The sequence below is a fragment of the Mobula birostris genome, chromosome 27, assembly GCF_030028105.1.
Source record: "Mobula birostris isolate sMobBir1 chromosome 27, sMobBir1.hap1, whole genome shotgun sequence".
Lineage (NCBI taxonomy): Eukaryota > Metazoa > Chordata > Chondrichthyes > Myliobatiformes > Myliobatidae > Mobula > Mobula birostris.
Genome location: NC_092396.1, coordinates 25,345,184 through 25,368,630, shown reverse-complemented (window position 1 = coordinate 25,368,630; position 23,447 = coordinate 25,345,184). Strand labels below are relative to the sequence as shown.

The window sequence follows — 23,447 nt, the reverse complement described above, 5'->3', positions numbered from 1 at the left end:
CTGGCTGAAGTTACTGGTTTTAGGGTGCTAGTAACTCACCTTTGCCCCTTCTGCTGTCAGTAGAATGATTTCACCAGGCTTAGTAGTTAAACCATACATGAAGGCCAGGAGCTGGACTTGTTTGTCAGAGGCTATTTGAGGCATATGCCTTTGTGAGCACTTAATAGATAGTGGGAGCTTGTCCCATTACCATCACCAGCTATATCAACCTTGAACAATCTGAGACTCACACACTGCCTCTGGATAAGCCCAAATTAAAATGATCTTGGACTAGAAATCTGAATTTTAATTTTGCAGCACAGAATCAGTTAGAGGCTTCATGTAGAAAACAATCATTTCATGAGTAACCACATACAAATAGTCTTTCTCTTTGTTAATACTGTAAATAATGATCATTTCCTTGAGTTCTGAACTGATTTTTTTTTTTGTTTGACAGGAGGTGTTGGTGTGCTGTACCAGTTGAGTGAGCAGGGCAAGCAGTTGGCAATCCAGGTTTCCAATATTTTGGGCATGGACATTTGCGGTATTGATCTGCTCAGAAAAGATGATGGTTCATTTGTAGTGTGTGAAGCCAATGCAAATGTAGGATTCAAAGCCTTTGACAAAGCTTGCAATTTGGATGTAAGTAGTATCATAGCGGACTATGCCTTGTCGCTACTGCCAAGCAGACTAACCAGGAAAATGTCACTTCTTTCTGTAGTTTCTAGTGCTAGTGAAACAAGTGAGCCAGAGGTGGGGGCTCCTGCTAGCTCCATCCCGGAGAGTGTATTCACCATGAGTGTGGGATCGAGCTCCAGCGAGAGTGACCCTGAAATAGTGGAGGTCAGGGACACTGACACTACTGTTTCCAGGTCCATGCACACTGTACTGCCTGAGCCAGGCTACAACATGAACAATCTCATAAATACTGAAATTAAAATATTGAGTGAGTGAAATGAGGAAGCTCTACTAACAGGTATAAACAGAAGTGCTTTCCTAGCTCAGCTGGATGAAAAGGATAAAGAATTATCTAAAGGGATGTGATGTAATTTTTTTCCTTGCGTATTAACTATTAAGTCTGAATTTGTGCATAAACCTGATCGATTACAACCATCAGCCCACTCCAGGTGGGTTATCGTGTCTTGATGCCATTGGGGTTGGTGGAAGTGTTTGTTAACCACGACCTTTAAACTTAAATCAGTAACACAATAGGATGATTGATTAAAAGACATTGCCTTGCAATAAGAAGGTAGTTGGTTAATGTCTTAAAGGCAGATAACAGTTAATGTTGTGGGGGAAAGCCTTCATCAGTTCAAGTTGGGAAGTGCATTGCCTCTACTTGACATCTCCCTATGTTGGCATGGTTGAATTTCTGCATTTTGAATCAATCTCTTACCTCTATACAATGAACTGCCCTTCTATGTTATTTTCCTTTCCTTAGATTAGGTGATTTTCATGTTCCTTGTTTTCTGTTTGCTATATTAGCAGTGCTACTTGATAAAATCTGCCTATACAGAACATTTTTCAGTAATTTCTGTGGTAACAGTTTAAACTGATGTGCTAATTAACAAATCTGTCATTTAGTATACTGGAGCATGTAGTTACTTACAAACCTGTATTTCAGTTGGCTTCAAAACAAAATAAGGATGATAGGGAAAAATTACAGCACACACCAAATATAATACAAGCTGCAATTTTGATTCTTACACTCTCATTAAAAAGAACATTCTTGAATTGTAGGGCTAAAATATTGAGGTTATAAATTCTTGCAGAAAATTAAAGAACTTAATTGCCAGTGTGAAAAGTTACATGGTTCATCATCTGATAATCTGAATAGGTTTCGGAGTTTGGAATATGATGTTGTCTACCAGGCAAATTAATGGATAAAGGAGGTTATGTTGAGGATATGAGACTAGATATGATGGGAAAACAAGTTGCTTGGAAGAAGTTCCCCTTTGTTTTAAAGTGAGAGCATCTTAATGATTCAGTTATGAGATCAATAACTTCGTAATTTTTATCAACTCAATTGATTAATTTGTAGCTCCATACAAACAACCTTAGGCATAACATGGAAATATCAGGGAAATAAATAGGTTTTGTAGTCTCATTCTTTGACAATATCCTTTTGCTTCACGAGCAACTAAATTGATATGTGGTATGAAGCCCGTGTTTTCAATCATTTTAATTTTGCTTCCCAATACTTCTACCAGCATTACAGTTTAAAATGAACATAAACTAGTTGTCCCATTTAAACTATTTTCTCCAATATTTTACCCTGTTTATTATTGTGCATTATGCTGAAATGTGAAATGCTTATCTGCACAGTAACCAGTTGATTTAACAGATGGTCCACAAGGTGCCATATATACACACACACAGTATCTCAAAGCTAATAATTTAAAAATCATTTTACATAATTCAGAATCTCAAATTTGATGTTTGTATGCTGAAATATCATTATCTGTTAAATACTTAATATCCACAAAATGTGTGATTATAGAGAGAGGGACTGGATTATTTCAGATATATAAGAAGCCAACTCCAAAGACGGTCATTGAGCCTCTGTTGTAAAAAGATAGTGTCTGTATTTATGAATTATAGATTCCAGTACGATTAACACATTAGCATCATATTATGCTTTTTGAGTTTCAGTAATTGGTGAGTTTGAGTGCACATTACTGATTGTGTGACTCTTGGAGTATAAATGTCAGCAAGCACAAAGTTATGACATTTTAAACAAACTAGGATTACAATGCAGTAATTTGAAACTAAATTCGGGATTCAAAAATAGTTCAAATATAAGCTTTTATCATCATTACTGTTGTAAATACTTAAAAGCCATCATCTTATCTAGCTATTGCATAATAAAAAATCAAGTAAAATGGCTCCATTAAGTGGCAATTAGTATGTGGGATGAACTGCATACTAACCACATTAATGGATTAAATATATCAACTTTTAAAAATGACAATGTTGTATTAAAAATAATTATTACATTGAGATTGAAGTAACCAGATTTTCAGAACATATTTGGCCATAGGATTTGTTTATGTTTGCTGAATCTTGACCTATTGCCCAAAGAAATTGGCTTGAGATGCTGAAGAAAACCAGGTCTCTAAATGTAATAGAAGTATTTCTGTATGCAGGACTCACTTTGGTTGCATGCTCCACAATAAGCTGTATGTGTATCTCACAAATGCTTACATATTAACGCAAATATGGTGTTAGGCACTCTGTGCACAATTGCTATCCAAGAAAGCTCTGATGTAGTTTGTTGATCTGTGAGTACTTAAAGCAGTAAAAGACAGGTTCTGACTGCAGTGATCTGTACATGAAGACCATAATGATATGTGTCTGCAGAACAGCTATGTTTTATTTAATTAATTCCTTCTGGGAGAACTGCATTTACTCAACATATAGAGAGAAAGTGGTGAAGGTGCTTGGCAGGACACATATAATCCATGGAGCGAGATAAACAAAGATACCATTTTAGATCTATTTTTTCTTGCATGTAGCATTTTCTGTTTTTATTCTGATTTTCAGAAGCTAGTTGTTTTTGCAGATGTATTGAATTATATATAATTCAATTAACTTGAAAATTATTGCAGTTTTAAAGGAGTTGGAAGATTTGCACCAATGTTTCCTCGAAGTAATTGTCTTTTTAAGATGGATTGTGAATATTTACTTCTATAAAGTATATGATTTACTGCAATCTTTAAACAACATCTATTTTGGAAAATATCTCAAATTCCAGGCGTTGCTTTCAAATAATAATCGCCAGCTCCTGCTTTTCAATAAATATTAACAATTCTTGGAAACATTTCAGCTGCATTAAGGAATAAAATAAGGACTTACTTCATGCAGTTAAACATTGACTAAATATCTCAAATATTTTTGCATACCATTTCTTGACAACTAAAGACATAAATGCATCACTTTGACTTTGGTGTGCCTGGACTAGAGGGACAAGGGAATTAATCTCCAGGAGAAAGTATAAACAGTACCAAAAAATTAAACCAGATTTGGTTCTTATTTTCCAGTAGTGTTTGTAATATTCTGGTTTTGACTCCAAGTCATAAAGCCTACTAATGTTTGCTACTCAAACTTGCATTTGAAGTGCCTGAGAGTCATCAAGTTTAACTGTCACCTAATCTTTAGAGCAGTAAAAACAAGGGAGAAATGCAATTTTTTTGCCACCTTTCTGAATGCTTTCAACAACAAACAGAAAATTCTATGTGCAGTTAAAAACATTTATTGCACAAACAATATACTTCCACAATCCTGACATTTTTTCCAAACAACATGGGTTAGCCTTGATGTTTTATCTAAAGAAATTCCTTGATTTCTCTGTAAAAGTGATATTTTAAGAACGACAAGGTTTCAATCTAGATTAAAATGTAACTGAAAAAAAGAAGGCACATTTTCACATGCACTGTTAATGACTCTATCCTTTCTCTGTGTTCTCTTTGAATTGTGCCCTTTCGCTTTTGATATTATGCATCTTTACAACGGTGGCTTTAAACTTGGAATTTTCTGTCATCTTTGTGAACATCTAAAATTTGGGTATATGAATGGGGGGGTGTCTAATGTCATTGAGGGAGAGACATAACTAATAAAGCTCATACAGTTTTTGTGTGAAATTGGAGAGTTCTAAAATGATAGAAAATTACATACAAGTAGAGATGGTTTGCAATTTCAGAGCATTTAAGAGGATGAAGGGCCTCTGTGTTTGCACAAATAAGTCCTGAAAAATTTAGTGTAATTAACTATGGTAACTGTGACAAATTTTTTTAAAAAAACAGTAATTCAAAGTGAATATGGTGATAAAGAAGCAACAGGAGTGTTTTTGATGCATTGCCCCATCTCTTTCAGTGATTTAAAATATTAAAGTTTTTACTGAGTAATACTGTGACAAGTTGCATATGCAATGGTTTGCACAGTGGAAGTATCCTGGTTAAAATAAGACATTTAATTGTGAGATAATTCATGATAGGCAGTTAGCTGTTGAGTAAATCTAAAATCTAAATTGATTTTACTTTTATAATCTAATGGTGATTTTAAACAAAAATTAAACATTGCACGCCGTACACTTGCAGAATTTTTACAGATGTGAATTTCTTTACCTGCACAATGTTCCCTTCTATGGATTGTGTTCTGAATGTAAACAACAAACAAGTGTCATGTAGTTGCTAACCCAATGCAATGTAGTTATCAGAAATAATTGGAGGAAACTAATAAAGGACATACTAATAACTTTAATTATGCCATTCACCACTCTCTACCAAAAATACTAAAAAGTTGCACAATATTTAGATGGAGACACTGGCAGAAAATTTATCCTTTTGTTCCAATTTGGTTTGAGATGTGAGCACTGGAACAGAAATAATTATTGCAGATCTTTAGCATTTGCAACACCTTCAGAGGATTTCTTTAACATAATCCCTGAAATTGTAAATGAGTGTCCTAGAATCAGCATGATAGTACAGACAGAGAAATAAAGCTGACTCCACTATGCAGGAAAAAAACTGGAATTCCTAATTTAGTGTTATATCACATTCCAACACCTGTCATTTTGCCCTAGCAGACTTCAGAGCAGTTCATTTTAGAGTGTGAAACTGAGACAACTATGCCAATCCTGATACTTGGGTGTGTTTCCAGACCAACTGAAGGAGAGCAGGAGAGGAAAACCTGTCCTATTCTCCGGGCATAAATAGTATGTTATGCGTATTTACGTAGGTAGGAATTAAATCAACTTGTATTTAAGAGGAAAATGTATTTGAACATCTGAAAATGAGTTTATGCTTTTACAGCTTATTTCGTAAACAGTGTTCTTTAAACATTGGGGTAGGAATGGGAGGGAAAGGTATGAAAATGTACACTGTATGAATAAGCTGTAAGTGTTCTGATGCACTGAACTGTACAGCTATGAAGTTTGAATTTATTGATGGTTTTACTAACTGCTTTTCTCTGTAGAGCATTGTTTAGAGCAAAATTGTTTTTTTTGTGAAAGTATGCCTGCATGCTAGACTGGGTGCCTTGCTCAAATGTGATTGATGCAGTAGTCAGAAGGCCACGAATAAGATAGGGTATAAGGCATTTGCACAACCAGGTATCCTTGACAACATTAGGAAAATAATTGAAGCAGTTTTACATATCAACTCTTGATGATTTGTGTAAATTACTTTTACCGGAGGTAGTTTGGGAGATGTGCATTACATTTGTTTTCAGTCATCCTTGTTGGGATAAAGTAGCACCATGAGCAGCATTTCCATTCTGGTCAATGTATTGTGAAAAGTAACCCACTACTTGTTTCTTTTTGGGTAAACTACAATAAGCTAAAAGGTGATGCAGTTTATTATTTTCAGAATGTATATCCTTGATTTTACATTGCATTTGCAACATGGTTTGTGATATAGGATCTGCCAATAGCGGAATGTGCAATTACCTTGTCTTCAGGATCAAACAGCCGGGAGTTGTAAAAGTGACTGTGGCATTCAAACAGTGCAAAATAAAATTAGAGCATGCATTCTGTTCAAAATAATCTATTAGACCCTTGGGCTGCAGTTCTGAATGGTGTAATAATGATTTGCACCAAAAGGATCTTGTATATAAGTTGTGAATTTTTATAAACCTAAATTTGTAGCTTTTTTTTTAATCTTGTCCAAATGGCAGCTAGAATTTGCAAATTTATAAACTTGCGTAAATTTTTCATCTTTTTTCACAGAAAATGATATTTTATAAATTTAAACTTTTTAAAAAACATTTTTACTTTTTAATAAGTATTGTTCTACTTGTGAATTGTCATTTGGATATGAAACTAAAGTAGAAAATGTTCCACTTGTAGACCTGGTGCTGCTTTGTGCTACTTGCGCAGCTTTGTTGTATAGCTTTTTTGTTGACATCTGAGTGACTGCAGCCCAAAGGTATAATAAAACATATTAACTCATTTTATGATTTTGATTCTGATGATATATGAGTGATACCCTTTGCTATAAATGCAAACTACCCTTTTGCTTTTGCCATGAAGAAACAAACTCTTAGCTATTTTGGTCTTTTTGGGCAATCATTCTATTACAACAGTGGGTTACTAATTGTTTTTTTGCATTGTGTGTGTGTGTGTGTGTGTGTGTGTGAGAGAGAGAGAGAGAGAAAGAGAGAGCACAAGGTATGTCTTTTGTGATTTGTAAAGATGTTAAGAGTGTGGTTAAATGGTAAGTGGTTGACTTGGCATTATTTGAAAATTTGAAGGACTAATGAAATTGAGAATACTTGGTAGTGGGTTCATGAACATTTGAATGGGAGTAAACTGAATTCTTGAAATCAGTATTGTACTTTCCTTCCTATGTGTATGTGAATTTTTAACAATAAACCAACTGGAGTTTTATTACATTTGTAGATGTATAAATGGTTGTGATTTGAACTACACAAATAACAGAAAACATGAAAACATTTACTATCACATTCTTAGAATGTTTTTGAAATAGTGTCTTTTAAGATTCAGTTTAAAAGCAAGCACTTCAAACAATACATGATAGAATAACAGGATACCTCTATTTAGATGCTACTCTTAAAATGTGCAGTGTATAGAATTTCAGCAGAATATTAAAAGGGCTTTAAATATGTTGCATACCCCTTCCTCCCCCATTTCACCCCTTGTGGTTTTGGCAGTAGCTTGTAGTGCTGTATGATTACATTCTGAACCACTATTACACCATGCATTTCTTTTGGCCTCTATGGAACTAAATAGCCCTGTAAGGTCCACAAGGTAGTGAATATTTTTTTAAAAATCCATATTCTTTGAGTTAAACATTAATAATAAAAACTGTAGTTTTATATCTGTTCAGCAACACCACACTATGGATCCAAGTTTGTGCGCTTTTTTTTCCTCCAAAGAATGTTATTCATTTATCAGCCTAGACCATTTTGCAGTTATCACTTTGGAGTGTACAGAATGTTTTATGGATCTGGCAGTTTTTGAAACTCCCTCAAATGATATTTGAATAACTAGTTGAAAAGTCACAGCTATGGTATTAGTTACATTGATCATGATAAAAACTTGTTTCAAATTTTCTAGCATGTAATAAAATGATTTATAGAAACTAATATTTATTAAGCTGTGTGTTTTCTAACAATAGAGCGATAATTAAAGGGTTACATTGTGCACTGGTGTATTATATATTCTACAGTGAAACAACCTTTTGGAAAACATATTGCTAAGAATTTGTAAAATTTCAACATTTAAACACTCATTGAACTTAGAAGTTGGTTTTGGATTTTCATTGGATTTGTATGCCACAACTGCCTTTAGAACCAGTGTACTTTGCTTTCTACTTGTAAATTTTGACAATGATTTATTGGATATCATGGGTGGGATTTTGGTCATTTTTGACCAGAAAAAACATGTGGACTAGTAGAAGTGCCCAGCTCTTAGATTTGTACATCATGGCCCATCAAGTGCCCATCCTGGTACTCTATAAACTGAGAGATTCTGGCTCTACCAGCCTCGAAGATATCAAGTTCCAGATTCCCATAAAATTTAATTCCTTTAATCATAGAGAGAGCCTTTAAAAGAGAAAGAGAGAGCCTTTAAAAGAGAAAAAGAGAGCTTTTTTTTGGCATTTTAAAAAATTGCTACCATAGCACCAAAGACAAGAAAATCTGCAAATGCTGGAAATCCAAGCAACATACACACAAAATGCTGGAGGAACTTGGCAGACCAGGTAGCATCCATGGAAAAAAGTAATCAGTTGACATTTTGGACTGAAACCTTCACCAGGACTGGAAAAAAGGATGAGGAATAGGGCTGATGCTTGCTTCATCCTGTGAATTAATGCTGAAAAAAAAAAGCAGTTGCTGAGTTTATTAAGAAACATTGTTAAAGTGAGTGGCTGGAGACATGGGCATGATGACCCTAGGGGTAGAACCAGTCTAGGAATTACTTAATAGACTGAGGGTTATTGGGCACATTTAGCTATTTTATCCTTCTGATTCCAGGTCTTAATCTGTAGCCTTATAGATTACTGTTTTTAGTTTGTTCATGTAGACATTGTTTTAAACACCAAGATCTCAGCTTCCACTGTTCTTTCAGGCAGCAAGTTCCAGATCCCCAGAGCTCTAGTTTTATTTTAGCATAACACCCCATCCCACTCCATAATCTTAACAATGATCTTAAATATATGCTTTTCATATTTGCCCTGCCTAGACCTCTCAATATTTTGTCTTTTCTAAATCTGCCTTGTGCCTCCCTTGACCAAAGGAAACAATTGACATGGTGGGACTGGGTGGAACATGGCTCAATGCGCATCCACAACACTGGTCAAGTACATTATTCTTCTAAGTGTACAAGACATTGATATGTAGTGTAGAGGTTATACTCACCTCTGTCTTTACTGTTACATAGTTGACTTTATTGAAATACCCAATATAACTAACAGATAACAATAGAAATAAATGTAGATTCTGTTCTGTTTCTAACAATACTTCGTAATTCTTACTCTGGTATGCTTGACATTATTAAGTGTTGGTGCTACCTTTTGATAAATCTGCATTGCTACTTTACAATAGTGGAAAACCTCTGCTGTGTTAGGTTGCTGTCCAGTGGTTCATCTGCTCTTTGCAGTTTTTGATTAATTTTGGGGTGGATTTCAGATTTCCAAAACTGGGGACTTATTTTGGTGTCAACCAAAATGGTTAGTTATTTCCTGTATTCCCACCTCACCACTCCCATTCATGAGGGCTTTTATGCTATGCATAACACAGTTGATGTATTAACACAAAACACTGACTTGTACAGTAATTGTGATAGCATTGTGAAACATTTGATGTTTTATAAATACACGTCTGTGGGAGTGAGCCTTTATTTGTTGTATGATACTGGTTTTTAAACTGCCACAGGTAATGCTCGCACTCCCTCATTTGCTGTAATATTTTGTTCAAGAAACACAGATAGTTTTCTGTTTTTATTAATATATTGCCAAAATATTGGAGAGCCTCAGGCCCCGTCCATTTGAGTGTTTGAAAATGTAACCACATCTCCATTTTGGCATTCAAAATGAATAACCTGACATAATAATATAGCAATTTTTAGCACGAGTTAGCCCAATCATATGGGGACGGTCCCTTTCCACCAGGATATGACAGTGCTTTTTTAGCTGTTGTGAGAAGACGTTGGATTGTTGCAATCTCTTTTTTGTTGTGTACAAACATCTTGTTGTCTTCCAAAGCCAGTTCCCCGTATTTGACTGCCTGCAACAAGCCATGAGACTTATGTTAAATGAACATACAGAAATAGCCTTTGATTCAGACAGAAGTTTCTGTCCCTTATTACCCTACAGGAATCTTGTGCAAGAGGCCATACAACCTCTGAAATCTACACTACAAGATCACAAAGACTTCCACCTTTCACTCCATCCTAAATCTTGATTTCAAAGCTGTATTGATCCCAGCTTTAAACACAATCCTTTGAAGTATATAATTCAAAGAAAATAATATTTCAAGTGAAGACCCTGCACCCCCCCCCCCATGACCTAACAGAGACCCATGGGTCCAGATATGTTTTTCCCTGAAAGTGGCTACACAGGAGGGATAGGGTAATGAAGAAGGTAGTAGGTTTACCATCATCCTTGGGGCATTGCGTACACGAATTGGAAAGTCATGTTATAACTTGTACAGTGCCGAGGTATCGGTACTGAATCTGTTGGACTTGAGTTATAAGGAGAGACTGGATGGGCTGAGATGTATTTTTACTGGAGTGGATGAAGCTGGGAGGATGACTATCCAAGTATATAAATCATGAGGGGCATAAGTAAGTGGATTATCACAGTCTTATTAAAAGGTAGGGAACTAGACATAATTTTAAAGAGAGGGGATAGTTTAAAAGTGACCTGAGGGGCAATTTTTCCCATACAGATGGTGGAATGAGCTACCAGAGGAAGTTACAGATGAGGATACAGTTACAATATTTAAAAAATCATTTGGACAGGTACATAGTTGGGTAAGGCTTAGAGCAGGGGTTCCCAACCTTTTTTTATGCCAGAGAACAATACCATTAAGTAAAGAGTACAAGGATTGCAGGTTGGGAAACCCCTGGCTTAGTGATATTTTCAAAGGTAGGCAGTTGGACGAGTTGGGATAGATAGTGTGGTGGGATATGGGCGAGTTGGAACCAAGGGTCTGTTTCTGTGCCTATCCAAATAGCATTCCAGCCACCCATCCATGCATTTTTATCTGCACTTTCTTCCAGCTGAAACCTAAGTATACAATTGGGCTGGATATCCAATGGAAAGTACTTTGTTCTATCCTTTCTATAGAGTGAAAATGAAAGACCACCCTTGTAACATTCTTTCACCCAATCAATCTACTAAGTTTATCTACAATTCTCTCACTTTAACCCTATGTCATCTAGTTTTAGACTCTCCTTCCCTGGGGAAAAAGACTGTGACCATCCTCTATCTATGCACCACAGGATTTCATACACGTTTTTAAGGTCATGCTTAAGCCTTCTGTGCTCCAGGAGAAATGTCCTAGCCTATCCTGTCTCTCCTTCTAACTCAAGCCCTCCAGTCCCAGTGACATCTCAATCTTTTCTGCACTCTATACAGCTAAGTGACACCCTCCTTTTACAGCTGGGTGTCCAAAACGATTTAGTCAACAGTCAAGTCTATTTGCATTAATTTCTAATGATTTGTGTATGGTAGTGGATTTTTGTCCTGAAACAGCAATGTGAAGTTTACCTTGCTAAAGTCTTGGAACAGATAATAAAGCATTGCCAGGGTGTGAGCAATATTTCCAATTTTGCCGTTTTTCACAAGGAGCTCTTGGTTTCTCATGTCAAAAATCACATGTAGGATCTTGACTGCTTCTGCTTTCTGAGATGCATCTTCAATGCAGAATCAAACAATGCAGAAAAACAATTTAAAATCTCATAGAAGAAATTCTTAAAAGCTTGTATTATAACAAAAAAGCAATTATTGACATTACATCTAATTACAAAGAAGGTACACCAGTGGCTCTACTTTATTAGGAATGAGGAGATTTGCTGTGTCATCAAAGACTTAAAATTTTCCTTAGCGGGAGAGCATTTTGACTGGTTGCAACACAGCTTGGTAGAGGGTCCAATGTGCAGGATTGCAAGAGGTGTAGAGGTTTGTAAATACCATCATGGTCATAATTCTCTCCACAATCAAGGACATCTTCAAAGATGGTGCTTAAGGAAAGCAGCATTATTTACAAAGGACCCTCACCGTCCAGAACATATTCTCTTCTTGTCCGTACCATTGGGAAGGAGGTACAGGAGCTTAAAGACAAATACTGAATGATTTAGGAAAAGCTCTCTCTCTGCCATCAGGTTTCTGAATAGTCCCTTTTTACACTATTATGTCATTTATAATAATATTTTGTCTCTGCACTGTACTACCACAAAACATTAAATTCTATGATAAAGATCACTGATTCTGACATCTTAGGAAATAGTGGACTAGGATGAACATGGTGAAGACACTACATGAGAATGATACCTAGAATCCATGCATAAATTTATAAAGAGATGTTGCAGACTAGGATTTTATTGCCTGGAATTGAGAGAGTGAGGGTATGGTTTGATTGAAGTTTAAGGTATTTAAGAATGGAGAAAGTATTTCCATTGTTTAGGGATCAAGGAGTGTACACTAAAAGAGTAAGTCATCCACTTCAGGAGAGAAGTTAGGTAACGCTTCTGTTCACAGTTTGGAGTTCTCTTCTACAAAGGGCAATTGGATGTATAATCAGTTGGCAACTTTTAAGTCTGATATTAATAAATTTTATTAACCAATTAAGGTACAAGAGAATAGGTAGGTATATGTGGTTATCACATATCACCTATTATCTCAATTAATGGGAGAGGAGGCTTGAGGAAGCTACATAGGACCTCCAGGGTGGTTATCTGGGGTTTGCTTCCAGTTCCTTGTGCTGGTGAGGGCAGGAACAGGGAGATAGGGGATCTGAATGTATGGCTGAGGAGCTGGTGCGGGGAGCAGGGATTTAGATTCTTGGACCACTGGGATCTGTTTTGGGGTAAGGATGAATTGTACAGAAGGGATGGGTCTTTACAGACGGGGGACCAGCGTTCTGGCAGGCAGGTTTGCTACTGCTACACGGGTGTGTTTAAACTAAGTAGTAGGGGGGAGGGGATGAACTTGAAATATAAGGATGGAGTTAAAGGGAAAGAGAGAATAGGAAAAGTTAATAGGAACAGAATTAATGGGGCAGAAAGCTCAGAAAGGGATTGGAGAGTATGGCCAAGTGCAATAGGAATTGATGTGAAAGGTGAGGGGAGTAAAAGTATTACTTTAAATGGCAGCTCGCAGCAGCCACTCCAGTGGTGATGTCTGTTATTCGCCAAGTACGGTGCTGTGCACAATCCTGATGGAGACAGACGTGAGAGCACAGAGAATCATCTGGTGAAACTTCTGAAATGCCTGTTTCACTGTTGCTGCTGTTGTGTGGTCTGAAATCTCCGGAGGGGAAGCCCCCGAGTCCTCGGCTTTGCTTGTTGCTCGGCAGAGGATGGTGCTCGGTGTCAGAGGCGCTTCAAATGGTGCTGCATCGGCAAGTTTGCGGCGCTTGGAGGTTCATGGCAGGGAGAGTTTCTCCCTTCTACTGTCTGCGTGAGGTGATGAGGCTATCGGGACTTTGAGACTTTTTTTTACTGTGCCCGTGGTCTGCTCTTTATCAAATTACAGTATTGCTTTACACTGTTGTAACTATATGTCATAATTATGTGGTTTTGTCAGTTTTAGTCTTGGTTTGTCCTGTGTTTCTTGTGATACCATTCTGGAGGAACATTGTATCATTTTTAATTCATGCATTTCTAAATGACAATAAACGAGGACTGAGTGTCCTCCTAATCTAATATATGAATGCACGGAGTATACGAAATAAAGTGGATGAGCTTGAGGCTCAGTTGGAAATTGGCAAGTATGACGTTGTGGGAATAACAGAGACATGACACATGGCTGTAAGAGGACCAGGGCTGGGAAATGAATATTCAGGGCTATACATCCTATCAAAAGGACAGACAGGTTGGCAGAAGGAGTGGGGTGGCTCTTTTGGTGAGGAATGAATTCACTCACTTGCGAGGGGGTACATAGAATCAGGAGATGTAGAGTCAGTATGGATAGAACTGAGAAACTGTAAGGGCAAAAAGACCCTAATGGGAGTTATCTACAGACCCCCAAACAGTAGCCTGGATATAGGGTGCAAGTTAAATCAAGAGTTAAAATTGGCATGTTGCAAAGGTAATACTACAGTTGTTATGGGGGATTTCAACATGCAGGTAGACTGGGAAAATCAGGTTGGTACTGGACCCCAAGAAAGGGAGTTTGTGGAATGCCTCAGAGATGGATTCTTAGAGCAGCTTGTATTAGAGCCTACCAGGGAGAAGGCAATTCTGGATTTAGTGTTGTGTAATGAGCCAGATTTGATAAGGAAACTCGAGGTAAAGGAGCCATTAGGAGGTAGTGACCATAATATGATGTTTTAATCTACAATTTGAGAGGGAGAAGGGAAAATCGGAAGTGTCAGTATTACAGTTGAACAAAGGGGACTATGGAGCCATGAGGGAGGAGCTAGCCAAAATTGACTGGAAAGATACCCTAGCAGGGATGACAGTGGAACAACAATGGCAGGTATTTCTGGGAATAATACAGAAGGTGCAGGATCAGTTCATTCTGAAGAGGAAGAAAGATTCTAAGGGGAGTAAGGGGCGACCGTGGATAACAAGGGAAGTATAAAAATAAAAGAGAGGAAGTATAACATGGCAAGGATGAGCAGGAAGGCAGAGGATTGGGAGACTTTTAAGGAGCAACAGAAGATAACTAAAATGGCAAAACGGGGAAAAGATGAGGTACGAAGGTAAGCTAGCCAAGAATATAAAGGAGGATAGTAAAAGCTTCTTTAGGTATATGAAGAGGAAAAAGATAGTTAAGACCAAAGTTGGGCCCTTGAACACAGAAACAGGTGAAATTATTATGGGGAACAAGGAAATGGTAGACGAGTTGAACAGGTACTTTGGATCTGTCTTCACTAGGGAAGACACAAAAAACCTCCCAGATGTAATAGTGGCCAGAGGACCTAGGGTAACAGAGGAACTGAAGGAGATTTGCATTAGGCAGAAAATGGTGTTGGGTAAACTGATGGGGCTGAAGGCTGGTAAATCCCCAGGGCCTGATGGTCTGCATCCCAGGGTACTTAAGGAGGTGGTTCCAGAAATCGTGGACGCATTGGTAATCATTTCCCAATGTTCTATAGATCCAGGATCAGTTCCTGCGGATTGGAGGGTAGCTAATGTTATCCCACTTTTTATGAAAGGAGGGAGAGAAAAAACAGGCAATTACAGACCAGTTAGTCTGACATAAGTGGTGGGGAAGATGCTGGAGTCAATTATAAAAGATGAAATAGTGGCATACTTGGATAGCAGTAGCAGGATAGATCCGAGTCAGCATGGATTTATGAAGGGGAAATCATGCTTGTCTAACCTTCTGGAATTTTTTGAGGATGTAACTATGAAAATGGACATGGGAAAGCCAGTGGATGTAGTGTTCCCGAACTTTCAGAAAGCCTTTGATAAGGTCCCACATAGGAGGTTAGTGCGCAAAATTAGAGCACATGGTATTGGCAGTAGGGTACTGACATGGATAGAAAATTAGTTGGCAGACAGGAAACAGAGTAGGAGTTAACGGGTCCCTTTCAGAATGGCAGGCAGTGACTAGTGGGGTACCACAAGGCTCGGTGCTGGGATCCAGCTATTTATACAATAATGATTTAGTTTAGATTAGATTATGAGGACACTCAGTCCTCGTTTATTGTCATTTAGAAATGCATGCATTAAAAAATGATACAATGTTCCTCCAGAAAGATACCACAGAAACACACCACAGAAACACAGGACAAACCAAGACTAAAGCTGACAAAACCACATAACATATAGTTACAACAATGCAAAGCAATGCCGTGATTTAATAAAGAGCAGACCATGGGCATGGTAAAAAAAAAAGTCTCAAGTCCCAATAGCCCCATCATCTCATGCAGACAGTAGAAGGGAGAAACTCTCCCTGCCATGAAGCTCCAAGCACCGCAAACTTGCCGATGCATTGTAAGCACCCGACTGCTGCCGACTCTGAGTCCGTCCAAAAACTTCGAGCCAACGATCAGCCCTCTGACACCGAGCACCGAGCACCATCTCTGCCAAGCGCTCCGACCCCGCCCCGGCCGCCAAGCAACAGGCAAAGTCGAGGACTCGGGGGCTTCCCCTCCAGAGATTCTGGATCACACAGTAGCAGCGGCAGTGAAGCAGGCATTTCAGAAGTTTCACGGATGTTCCTCCGTGCTCTCACATCTGTCTCCATCAAATCAGGATTGTGCACGGCACCCTACTTGACAGATAACAGATATCATTCACAGGAGTGGCTGCTGCAAGCTGCGTCGCGCCGCCATCTTCTCCTCCCGATGAAGGGATTAAAAGTAACATCAGCAAATTTGCAGATGACACAAAGCTGGGTAACAGTGTGAAATGTGAAGAGGATGTTATGAGAATGCAGGGTGACTTGGACAGGTTGGGTGACTGGACAGATGCATGGCAGATGCAGTTTAATGTGGATAAATGTGAGGTTATCCACTTTGGTGGCAAGAACAGGAAGGCAGATTACTATCTGAATGGTGTCAAGTTAGGAGAAAGGGAAGTACAACGAGATCTGGGTGTCCTTGTTCATCAGTCACTGAAAGTAAGCATACAGGTACAGCAGGCAGTGAAGAAAGCTAATGGCATGTGGGCCTTCATAACAAGGGGAGTTGAGTATAGGAGCAAAGAGGTCCTCCTGCAGTTGTACAGGGCCCTAGTGAGACCCCACCTGGAGTATTGTGTGCAGTTTTGGTCTCCAAATTTGAGGAAGGACATTCTTGCTATGGAGGGAGTGCAGCATAGGTTCACTGGGTTAATTCCAGGGATGGTGGGAATGTCATATGTTGAAAGACTGGAGCGACTGGGCTTGTATACACTGGAATTTAGAAGGATGAGAGGGGATCTGACTTCTAAGGGATTGGACATGCTAGAGGCAGGAAACATGTTCCTGATGTTGGGGGAGTCCAGAACCAGAGGCCACAGTTTAAGAATAAGGGGTAGACCATTTAGAACAGAGTTGAGGAAAAACTTTTTCACACAGAGGGTTGTGGATCTGTGGAATGCTCTGCCTCAGAAGGCAGTGGAGGCCAATTCTTTGGATTCTTTCAAGAAAGAGATAGAGCTCGTAAAGATAGCGGAGTCAAGGGATATGGGGAGAAGGCAGGAACAGGGTACTGATTGTGGATGATCAGCCATGATCACAGTGAATGGCGGTGCTGGCTCAAAGGGCCGAATGGCCTACTCCACCTATTGTCTATTGTCTCTAGCTGAGTCTTGTACATACATTTCTATGAACAGCTTGCATACATTCCTCCCTGAGGGCCTGCATTATGCTTAACCATGGGTAGCTATGTACCGCAAACCACCCAAAATAAAGAAATAATTGTCCAAAGAATACCTTTTGCATAATTGCATGATAAATGTGTGAACTATGAAAGATAAAGGGAATATACAACAATAAAAGAATCACTACTTGTGCATTAAACTTGGCTGTAAATTGATACTACATATTCGAGAGCAATGTATCTTCAAAATGGTGGCTTTAGCACAGGTTAACTCAGGGGGTTGGTAAGTGTACCATTTGATCAGCAGGCTTCAGTTACATACCTGATATTGAAATACTTTCTCTTTACCTGTTCTGTATTTCCTGACATTTAGTAACTAGTAGAGGAAAAAATACTCCAGTGAGTAAATTCATATGGTTCATTGCTTTACCTGAATGGCTAACTATACTGTAGGGAGATGGTTGGTATAAAATTTAGTTTATTATCCTGCCTATCAATTGGATCCAGTAACATGTTAAGCCCACCTGATATAGCACTTGAAGGTATTTTCCATCTGGAACAAAAGATTTCTGGAGTACAATTAGCTTAGAGACCGAGGAAGATTAGCCACGACTCTTGTTTCTGGTTACTTAACGCTGACCTCTGCTGGAGAGACTTGTGGAATGGCAGAGGCATAAATGCGATCAACAGGATTAAAGTTTTAGCAAAGGGAATGGAGAATATGGACCAGTTAATTAGGAATTTGTACGAGGTAATAGCCAAGTCACATCAAATAGTAATATGTAAATTATGCCAGGAAATAAGTCCAGGACCAGCCTATTGGCTCAGGGTGACTGACCCTCCAAGGGAGGAGTTGTAAAGTTTGATGGCCACAGGCAGGAATGACTTCCTATGACGCTCAGTGCTGCATCTCGGTGGAATGAGTCTCTGGCTGAATGTACTCTTATGCCCCACCAGTCCATTATGTAGTGGATGGGAGACATTCTCCAAGATGGCATGCAACTTTGACAGCATCCTCTTTTCAGACACCACCATCAGAGAGTCCATCCCCACAACATCACTGGCCTTATGAATGATTTTGTTCATTCTGTTGGTGTCTGCTACCCTCAGCCTGCTGCCCCAGCACACAACAGCAAACATGATCGCACTGGCCACCACAGACTCGTAGAACATCCTCAGCATCGTCCGGCAGACGTTAAAGGACCTCAGTCTCCTCAGGAAATAGAGACGGCTCTGACCCTTCTTGTAGACAGCCTCAGTGTTCTTTGACCAGTCCAGTTTATTGTCAATTCGTATCCCTAGGTATTTGTAATCCTCCACCATGTCCACAATTATGGGAAAGATTGAAGGGAAGAAAGCAAGAGGAAGACAAAGACAAATGATGATGGGGACAGCAGCCAGAGAACTGGAAATGAATACCAATGAATTGATCCACTTGACCCGAAACAGGAGAGTGTGGGGCATGGCAGTCAAAGCTCAAACTGGGCATGGCACCTGATGATGATGATGATGATGAGGTCAACATAATGCTTTCCTTTGTTGCACACGTATGGATCCAAGAAGTAGAGAAACATTTGACTAATATCTTTGTAAGTCAGTACATGAGTACAAACCAGTACAATTATTTTTGTATAGTAAGCATGATGTTAGCATGCAAATTTATACATAGTATGCATGCTTGGATTAATGATGTAAGAGCATTAGAGATTATGGCCCTGATATTCCAAAAGCATAATTAGCCAACTTCCAAACTCTACACTTCCTTTACCTTTTTAGATATTTTTATTACACTGATCCTTTCCCTATTCACACTCTGAAGACAATCATTTATATTAATTGTTTGACAATTAACACTCTATCTGAGCCTTCTTATACCGCCTTGGCAAGTGGTTTCCAATATCATTCAGTTTAATTTGCTTCCTACATGATATTGACTGATTAACCAAGCTTACTGATCAACAGAGTTTCTTGAGGCATATTAGAGTAGTTTGTTAAAAGTAGGGCTGTCAATTCAACATTTATTCTTGATGGCTGAGAATTTTGATTGAGAGTATTGAGAATTTGGAAAAAAAGAACTTCCAGATTCTAACCTTGGAGACATTGTCCTTAATATTCTCTGGCATGACTGACTGGTTTCATTTCATGTTACTTTCATAGCTTTTTGTATAAGTACTGTACTTTAAGAAAAGAGACAATGTTGTAGGCACTAACCAAAAACATCTTCCACATCAACAAGGCTGGTGCCAGGTTCTGGTGAACTGAAGCCAGCTTTCCACAGAGATTTTTGTATTTCCGTCTCAACCAGTTCAGCCAAGAAATTTTTCCAGATATCGGTCACCTGCATGAAAATATTCATTTGAGAACTTTTAATTCTTTACTAGACAAAAATACAAGTTAATTTGTTTATGAGTCTCATTATTCTCCAACATGAATACATCCAGACCAGATGGACTACACCTCAGAGTTATGAAAGAGGTAGCTGAAGAGATTGTGGAGGCATTAGTAATAATCTTTCAAGAATCAGTAGATTCTGGAATAGTTCTAGAGAACTGGAAAATCACAAATGTCACTCCACTCCTTAAGAAGGGGGCAAGGCAAAAGCCAGCTTGCCCAAATTTAATGGTAAGATGTTGGAATCCATTATTAATTATGAGGTTTTGGGGAGCTTGGAGGCAAACAGGCTGAAGTCAGTATGGTTTCTGTAAAAAATAAATCTTTCCTGACAAATCTGTTGGAATTCTTGAGAAAATAACAGGCAGGATAGCCAAAGGAGTCAATTGACACACACAAAAAATGCTGGTGAACGCAGCAGGCCAGGCAGCATCTATAGGAAGAGGTACAGTCGACATTTCGGGCAGACACCCTTTGTCAGGACTAACTGAAAGAAGAGATAGTAAGAGATTTGAAAATGGGAGGGGGAAGGGGAGATCTGAAATGATAGGAGAGGACAGGAAGGGGAGGGATGGAGCTAAGAGCTGGAAAGTTGATTGGCAAAAGGGATACGAGGCTGGAGAAGGGAGAGGATCATGGGACAGGAGGCCTAGGGAGAAAGAAGGGGGGGGGAACCCAGAGGATGGGCAAGGAGTTACAGTGAGAGGGACAGAGGGAGAAAAGAGAGAGAGAGAGAGAGAGAGAGAGAGAGAGAGAGAGAGAGAGAGAGAGAGAGAGAGAGAGATAAAAATAAATAAATAAATAAATAAATAACCAACCAACCAACCAACCAACTAACTAACTGATGGGGTACAAAGGGGAGGTGGGGCATTAATATAAGTTAGAGAAGTCAATGTTCATGCCATGAGGTTGGAGGCTACCCAGACGGAATATAAGATGTTGTTCCTCCAACCTGAGTGTGGCTTCATCTTTACAGTAGAGGAGGCCGTGGGTAGACATATAAGAATGGGAATGGGACGTGGAATTAAAATGTGTGGCCACTGGGAGATCCTGCTTTCTCTGGCGGACAGAGTGTAGGTGTTCAGCAAAACGATCTCCCAGTCTGCGTCGGGTCTCGCCAATATACGGAAGGCCGCGTCAGGAGCACCGGACGCAGTATATCACCCCAGCCGACTCAGGAGTCAATTATGTTATTTACTTGGATTTCAGAAGGTCTTTGACAAGTTGCTGCATACAAGGCTGCTAAACGAGGTAGAAGCACATGGTATTACAGGAAGATGACTAGCCTGGACAGAAGATTGGGTGACTGGCAGGAGGCAAAGAATGGGAATAAAGGGCGTCTTTTTTGGTTGGCTGCGGTTGACTAGTCGTGTTCCACGTGGGTCAGTGTTGGGACCACTTCATTTCATGTTATATGTTAATGATCTGGATGATGGAATTGATGGCCAAGTTTGTGGATGATACAAAGATAGTTGGAGAGGCAGGTACTGTTCAGGAAGCAAGTAGTCTGCAGAAAGATTTAGTCAAGTTAGGAGAATGAGCAATTAGGTGGCAGATGGGATACAGTGTAGGGAGTGTAAGGTGACGCACTTTAGTAGAAGGAACAAAGGTGTAGACTATTTTCTAAACCGAATTCAAAAATCAGAGGTGAAAAAGGACTTCGGAGTTCTCGCGCAGGATATATTTTATACAGAATATAAAAGCAATGAAATAATAAGGCTTTATCAGGTATTGGTCAGACCACATTAGGAGTACTGTGTGCAGTTTTGGTCTGCATTTCTAAGATAGGATGTTCTGTCAATGGAGGAGGTCCAGAGGAGGTTTACGAGAATGGCCTAGGAATGAAAGGGTTGACATATGAAGAATGTTTGATGGCTCTGTGCCTGTACTCACTGGAGTTTAGAAGAATGAGTGGCAGGGGAAGGGATCATATTGAACCTACTAAATATTGAAAGGCCTACATAGAATGAACATGGGGAGGATTTTTTCCCAATAATAGGAGAGTCTAGGACCAGAGGGCACAGACTCAGAGTACAAAATTGTCCCTATACAACTGAAATGATGAGGAATTTCTTTAGCCAAAAAGAGGTAAATCTGTGGAATTCAGTGCCACAGATGAGCTGTGTTGGCCCAATTATTGTGTGTGCTTGAAGTGAAGGTTGACAGGTTAGTGATTAGTAAGGGCGTCAAAGATTAAGGAGAGAGGTAGTAGGATAGGGCTGAGAGGGAAAGCAAATCAGCCATCATCGAATGGTGGAGCAGACTGAATGGCTGAATAGTTTAGTTCTGCTCTTATGTTTTATGGTCTTATAATGCAATCCTATGCACAAAATCCCAAAATGCTAAATATATTCCCACACACCCCTATAATTAAATTGCAATAACCTACATAAAAAGAATTGTTGCCAATTTTAACTTTCAGAATTTAAGCAGAGATGTCTGTCTGTGATATCACTTCCTTATTTCAGGCCTTTTGTTTGAGTACCAGGTATTCAGGTGTGATTAGATCAAGATTAAATCTTTACCCTCTCTGCTCCAGTTTAAGCAAAACAAATTCATTCAATTCATCTTCCAGTCCAATCTCAGAAAGTCCCCTTCCTGCTATGGTATTGTCTTTTCAATTTAAAGTACTCTGGTTTTATGCTGATTACATAAGTCATTCACTACACCTATCTCTCGAAGAATATATGACTTTTGCTTGAATGTATAGAAGTTATTAGCAGTAAATTTGAAATATTAACAATGGCTAATGGATTAAATTAATGCCTCTTGGTGGCTCTGTGAGATTAATAGCACAAGAAACAGAGGGCATAGGTCATTTGGTCCCTTGTGTCTCCACTATCATTCAGTCAGTTAAGGCTGATCTTTAATTTCAGTGCCACTTTTCTGCACTATACCCATATAGATTGATTCTCTTCATATTTAAAAAGCCAACAATCTCTTTCTTAACTATTCTCAGCAAATGAGTAACTCACCTAGGCAGAGAATGTAAAAGATTTGTCATTTTCGAGGTCAGAAATTTCTCCTCCATCCGTGTTGGCCAGCCCCTTACTTCCCGGTTCTAGACCTGTCGCCGGGCAAATATTAACTATGCACCTACCTTGTCATGCCCTTTTAAGTTTACTATATATTGAGAGTACCTTTTATCCTTATGAATTCTGGACTGTTTAATCTCTTCTGCCATCCTCAAATTCAAGCTGGGCAGCCTTCATTGTACTCTCTCTGTCTCAAATGTATCCTTAGGTAAGAAGGTCAGAACTGCACACAAAATTCCATTGGTGCTCTCACTAGGACCCAACAAGATATCTCTTCTCTAGTGCTCCAACCTTCCTATATTTTTCCACATTGTCTTCTATCTGCCATGTCCTCACCTATTCATGTAGCTTGTTCATATCCTCCTACACCTTCTCTGCATCTCAATCATGACCACATTGGTTACCTAGCCTTTCCCAGTTATATTAGTGCTTTCTGTTAATGCATTTCATCTGCGTAGTGCCGAGAACCAAAAATGGATTACGTCACAGGATATGGAAACCACCTAAATTTCTATTGATCATTATCGTGATTAAATTTGAGCCCCTTATCTCAGGAAAGATGTGTTGGTGAGGGTCCAGAGGAGATTCATGAGAATGAACCCA

The 23,447-nt window shown here is 39.0% G+C and overlaps 2 protein-coding genes across 7 annotated transcripts in view; one reads left to right on the top strand and one right to left on the bottom strand.

Moving 5' to 3' along the window:
• The window catches only part of rimkla (ribosomal modification protein rimK-like family member A), an 80,849-nt gene extending 73,456 nt beyond the window's left edge, over positions 1 to 7,393 (top strand). For all 5 annotated transcript variants that reach the window (XM_072245154.1, XM_072245155.1, XM_072245157.1 and 2 more), the window contains one exon: positions 437 to 7,393. In XM_072245154.1, coding sequence (XP_072101255.1) covers positions 437 to 933 — 497 coding nt within the window. In that variant the 3' untranslated portion in view covers positions 934 to 7,393. The remainder of the gene's footprint in view (positions 1 to 436) is intronic.
• zmynd12 (zinc finger, MYND-type containing 12) overlaps positions 4,707 to 23,447 on the bottom strand; it is a 38,654-nt gene continuing 19,913 nt past the window's right edge. For both annotated transcript variants that reach the window (XM_072245159.1, XM_072245160.1), the window contains 3 exons: positions 19,630 to 19,756; positions 11,712 to 11,857; positions 4,707 to 10,224 (listed from right to left, as the gene is read on the bottom strand). In XM_072245159.1, the coding sequence (XP_072101260.1) occupies positions 10,063 to 10,224; positions 11,712 to 11,857; positions 19,630 to 19,756 (435 nt within the window). In that variant the 3' untranslated portion in view covers positions 4,707 to 10,062. The remainder of the gene's footprint in view (positions 10,225 to 11,711; positions 11,858 to 19,629; positions 19,757 to 23,447) is intronic.